Here is a 6000-nt window from a genome sequence, read left to right as displayed (position 1 = left end):
TGGGTGGTGCTATCTCCATCTTTGTCCCGTGTCCCTGCTACATTACCGTTCTCAGGATCAGTAATATCTCCAGGTGACTCTACGGTAACGGTCTACACCAGCGGTTCTGGATGCTGACCACGCAGCGGTCAGCTGGAGGGCTGACTATAGCAGATTTCCGGGCCCGCCCCCCCAGTCTGAGTCAAAAGGTCTGCTGGTGGGTCTTGAGAATTTACATTGCTAACCCCTTCCCAGGTAATGCTGGGGCTTCTGTTCTGGGCAGGACGCTCTACACCCTCCAGGGACAGGAATGCTTCCACTGAAGACAGCAATTCAGTTTTTCTCAATCAGTTTATTGAATTACCATTTCCGTAACCCAACACCAGCCACCACTCGAGTGAGATTTGTTACTGCTGTGATCACGTTCACAAATGGGACACTCTGCTCACCGCTACCGGAAGGAACAAGACCTCCAGTACCTTTCGGCACTTCATAACCTGAAATTCTGAAAAGCTGGGATCTGGGCCTACAATTTGCTATTTAAGAGACCAGGTCTGGTGTTGACAGTAAAGCCACCATCAAAAGCTGCATTAAGAACTTCATCCAGGCAGCTTGCTGTGACAAAACTCAAATCCTGTCGTACATTGCCCGGGATCTCTTCGAGGTCTTTTTCATTCCTCTGAGGAATAATGACTCGCTTCAGTCCTGCTCGGTGTGCTGCCAGCACTTTGTCTTTAATCCCACCCACCTAGAAGGAGAGAACAAAGTTATTCAGATTTCTAGTCATCCTCAGACTGTGAAAGATCCCTGACCCAACTTCCTTTCACGGCTATTTTGAAACATCGAAATCCTCTTCCGTTTTGTTATAGCAGGAGCTGAGAAAGCCACTAAAAAGGTTAATAAACAGTGAGTTCTTTATGTTTCAATTTGTGTTCTATTCAATCCTTTTAATGGGGCAAAATTCTAAACTTTCTATAGATATGAGCCCCTCTTATGTCCGCAATTCCTTTTTACACTGTCAGGTTAATATTTACATTGCATTTTATAATCAAAACAATCATCAATAGGTCGATTCTGAAAAATCATTACATTATTTTAGCCACAAATACCACTCCCACGGAGCCGAGCTGTGCGCCAGGAGTACTTCCTTCTGTACAGGCTTAAAGCCGCCTCCTTTGTGCCACTTGACGAAGAAAACATATCCCAAGTGATGTAGGCTCTTATGGTGGTTTTAAAATATGTCCACAGTGGTCCCTTCACGAAAGGGGGAGTCTCATTCCCCTCCCCTTGAATGTGGGCCAGGCTTAGTGACCCATAAGAAACAGAGTGTGGGGGAAGTGACGCTGTGGGACTTCCACAGTTAACCCACAAAAAATCAGAGGGGCTGCTGCTAGGTCCGTCTCTCTGGATCTCTTGCCCTGGAAGTAGCCGGCCGCCACATTCGAGATCAGCCAGCAGCCTCTGGAGGAGCCCTGGCGGGGAGGACCGGGGGCATCCTGCCAACCGTGACCAATTTGCTAGTCAGGTGAGTGAACCGCCTTGGGAGCAGATCCCAGCCCCCGGGGACCTGCAGACGACGGCGACCGGGCTGGTGTCTTGACCGTGATGATGGGGCCCTGAGGCAGGTGAGCTCGGCTAAGCCTCTCCCGAGTTCCTGACGCACAGACGCTGTGAGAATAATCGCTCTGGTTTGGGTGGTGTGCTGTGCGGCAGCTCTGTCGTACCCCCCAGAACACGTCGGCCCTGGAGACGGCCCCTCAGAGCCCTCCAACCACGCGCAGTGACACTGCCCGGGCCCTCCTGCACAGCTGTCGTCCTGCCAGGGCTCCTCCGCGTGCTGCGGACGGACACGGTCAGGGGACCTTCTTCAGGAAGAGTCTAAGACAGACTGACCCCCGCACGTACGAAAACGCCTCCCTTACTTTCCCGTCCGGCTGACGGTGCGGCTGCGTGTACCAAACCGGGACCAAGGTCCCTCTCCGTCACTTTTGAAGGTGCTGCTCACCTGGGGTCCCTGAGGGGACTGATGACACAGCTCTCTCCTCGGTTATCTGAACACTCGTGGGGATGAGCTCTTTCTCCTAGTTGGCGTAGGCCCTTTCCATCTAAAGATAACCCACAATTCTAGGAAACGTTCCATGTTTTCTTTGACAATTTGTTCTATTCCGTTTTCTCTGTTTGCTAGAATGCCTGGCAGTTAGATGCCGGATCTGCTTGATTGCTTTTTCTATTATTTTTTTCTGAATAGTTCTCTAATTTTAAAACCTAAGTTTCAAATCCAAGTTTTCTCCCCACTCTCTGTTCTTGAACTGTTCTCTCCGAACTGCCGGCTTTAGCAAGCCTTCCTCTTCCACGCTTAGGCTTCTCTCCTGGCTCAGGGAATAGGTTTAACACTGGAGACTTATTCAAAGCTGCTGTGGCTCTGCCCTGTGGGGGTGGGAAAGCCTTTACCTGGGTGCGTACGTGCCCTGAGAGCCAGGGGACAAGGGGAAGACTCACTTATTCTATGGAGATTTCTACGAATCCCCTGGTTTGGTTTCCCATCTCTTTCCTGCTCTCCTGGTGTGTGCCTTGTGGCTCTGAGCCCATGCTTTTCCCAGACTCCTTCTGGGAAGATAGTTTCTACCTCTAATTCGACTTCACCAGCCAGGACGCTATCCTCCAGGCGGCTCTCAGCTGCTGACCCCCCCACTCCTTTTTGAGTGTTTGTATTACTCTTTTCACTCTTCGCTTAGTCAACCATCTTGAACTAGGAAGCTGAACAGTTCATGTCAGTAAAGCATTTACATGTCCTTTTCATAGCACAGATAATATTAACCACGATTAACCAATGTTATGGTCTGATGAAATGCAGTAATTCCTGGGAAAGGTGAAGAAAAGAGATCAGCCACTCCTTTCAAGTACAGACCTACACATGTATCATAATTACAGGATTTAGAATATGGTTGAATTTCAAAAACTGGGGAAATGAGAGTTGTCTTAGTGATCTTGACTGGTGATTCTATGATGTACTTTCATAATTACCTCACAAAATAAAGGTGTTCTCAGAATAAAGCACATTTGTTTCTTTTCTCACGTTGCTGTGAACCCCCCAAAATTCTGTGGTAGACTAGTAATCAATGACTTAAGACCCTAAATGATCGCTTAAGACCCTAAATGATCGTCAATTTCTCTGCATTTTTTTATCAGTGTTTTTTAAGTAGTTTAGGCTATGGAGAGGAGCCCCTAAGCCCCGTATATATATAGAACTTTTTACAAATTTAGCAATTAGACATGGTTGGTCTTTATTACAGTTTCCATTTTATACTTACTTGTCTATAAATCTGTCAACTACAGTAATCTAAGTTATCTACAGGAGGTCTCACAGGGGCTTCAGAAGTTGAGAAGTTAGCCTGAGGTTTAAAACAATCAGCTGCTGTCCTGTTTTACACAGAAGTTATCTGGTTAACAGTCTGCTAACTGGAACAAAACCTCCACTCTTCACCTGAGCGGCTGACACTTCTGACGGCCACACTGATCTCTCCCTAAGTCTTCTTTCTTAGAAGGGAAAACGTGGGGAAAATGGTCGGTTGGTCTTTATTTGATCAATACTGAAAAATATAAATTAGTTTCATGTATAAAACTTTAATGTGTTTAAAACTAAGGTATACATACGAAGAAGGGAAACTACTACTGATTTAAACTTTAAATTAAAAAAATTTAAAACCATATAAATCACTTTTGTCAGACTTACTGGAAGAACAAGACCCCTCAGTGTGATTTCTCCAGTCATGGCTACATCTGAGCGCACCAGCCGCCCACTAAAAAGCGAGGCGAGACAGGTTACTATGGTAACTCCAGCAGATGGTCCATCTTTTGTGACAGCACCAGCTGGGAAGTGCAGATGGATGTCTGTGTTGTCAAGAAGATCAAAACTTCCAGAAGCTTAAAAAAGGAAATAAGGATTTTAATGTAGAAAAATTAAACCTGTTTTCTTTTTCTCCTAAAAAAAGAGAATCAAAAAGATAAAAATGTTTTGGGTGAATGAATCCCTCCAAATATTAATGGGTGGTACCATCAGAGTGGGGTCTGGAAGAACAGTTTCATTCTACTGTAAGTAGAACTGAAAACAAACCCTTGAAAATCAGTTTCTGGTTCAGGCGCGAGGCACCGAGTCCTAACACAGGAACGAGAATGTCTACGGGAATTCAAAATCAAAGGTTTGCTACTTTCCTGAAGGTGTAGCTCTGCAGTGAGAGCCCATCTAATCCTTGTCCCAGAACTGGGAGACGCCTCCTGGATCCCCATCCACAGGCTTTGCCCGCCAGCGGCGCCTCGGCCGGGCGAGACCGCTCACCGTTAGTCAGACGGTACGTCTTCGCGTTGCTGCGGAGCCAGCTGATGGCGAGATGCGCCGACTCCTTCATGACGTCCCCCAGCTGGCCGGTCAGAGTTAGCTGACCCTCGCCGTCCATTCGGCTTGCCTCCACGAACATGATTTCCCCACCTAAGGGGGTCCAAGCCAACCCTATTGCCACTCCTGGTTGACTCAAGCGCTCGGACACCTGGAGAGAAAGAACAAAATGACCAGTTCAGTCCACGAGAGCCGAACGACTTTCTGGTGGCGAATCTCACGACGGGCCGCCGGAGCCAACGTGTTCAGTTTAAGCTTCAACTCGAAGGGCTTGCCACCTCACGTAATCCGGAGTCCCCGCTTACTAGGTATGGCTTTCCGCCAGAAGAAAAACTAAACCTCCTGTTCGGCACTTATTTTTACCTTAAAATACGTGTGAATAACTTTGATTAAAGAGCCACATCTGGTTACACGTGCCCTAATTTTCAAGGGACAAACCCAATTGTTTTATCTACTTCAATATTTGTATCAGGCCGCATACTTCTCAATACTCCAGAACCTACCTTCATTTTAGGTAATCATGCATTTGTTTCTGAAAGCAGAAACCCTTTTTCAAACACACATCTCTTAAAGGGCCAAGCGTGAAGGTATGTGTTAAAACCCCTGGATTTTATTTCTCTGCCACTTTACTTTCTCTGTTCCTGCTGGAGAAACACTGTCAACGACCACATCACGACGCCCCGGACCAACCCCCGTGCGCTCGGGCCCGCTGTGCGCCCTCACTGCCGCGTGCACTGACCGTGCCACTCTCCCGACACCACCAGCCCGTGACGAGCCAGTTCACGCGAGTTAGGAAAACACATAAAAAGTAATGGTACAGTTAGAACACCATCACGTTCCCTTTTACTGCACCCTCTGCGCCCCCGCACCCCTCACCCTACAGAAGCAGCTCTCACCCTGAGAGGAACGGAGCACAGCGTGTCAACCCATCACTAATCCAAACACGAGATTTTTCCACCAGAGGTAACTTTCTCACTAAGGAGCAACGGAACCAATAGTCTGAGTTTCTGGTTAAAGGGCTGCGTTGCTGATGTTTCCTCCTTTTCCACGGGGCTTAGATGGTCAAAATCCTGACTTTAAAACACTCCAAAATCACGTGTGGTGTCCACGAAAGCTACTGAGCACGAATTTGTGGAAACCCGCTGGCATGTTTTGAAAATTTGTTTCATATTTTAAAAATGTAATTCTAAATAACGTCATCTGGTAAGTGGGACTCGGAAGTCCGACCGTGGTGCGCACAGTGCCGAGCGGGTACCAGCTCCCACCCTCAGCCCTGGCACTTGCCCTGTTCCATCCGTACTTGAGGAGAAAGACACAAAGAATCAATATGCACGTCAGTACTATTTAAGGAAAACACAGACAGCTATTTATAAAAGTGCTCCCAAGGCTTGTTTTTTCCTAATATGAAAGCAATGTTTTATACCTTAATGACATTTACTTTGGGTGGGAATTTGCCAGGGGGTCCTGTTTTACCACATGGCTCTTTTCTAGGGCTGAGTGGACTAATCCTCCAGAATTATCCTCAGTACACTGAATCATATGTAAATTTAACCGAAAAAGCCATTTGGCAGAATTCTGTCAGCTATAACGAGAACCATCCCTTTTTTACAGCTAAATCCTCAAAACTC

General features: G+C 47.0%; 1 protein-coding gene across 1 annotated transcript in view; it reads right to left on the bottom strand.

The window, feature by feature from the left end:
* Window positions 1-311: 311 nt before the first annotated feature.
* Window positions 312-6000, bottom strand: part of LONP2 (lon peptidase 2, peroxisomal) — a 100576-nt gene continuing 94887 nt past the window's right edge. Inside the window, 3 exon segments of the mRNA XM_034638963.1 lie at window positions 312-727; window positions 3713-3903; window positions 4316-4523. Coding sequence (XP_034494854.1) covers window positions 506-727; window positions 3713-3903; window positions 4316-4523 — 621 coding nt within the window. The 3' untranslated portion in view covers window positions 312-505.

This window comes from Ailuropoda melanoleuca, chromosome 12 (assembly GCF_002007445.2).
Source record: "Ailuropoda melanoleuca isolate Jingjing chromosome 12, ASM200744v2, whole genome shotgun sequence".
NCBI classification, from domain to species: domain Eukaryota; kingdom Metazoa; phylum Chordata; class Mammalia; order Carnivora; family Ursidae; genus Ailuropoda; species Ailuropoda melanoleuca.
The sequence above is the reverse complement of the archived record's forward strand: the minus strand, read 5'-3'. Positions and strand labels throughout refer to the sequence as shown.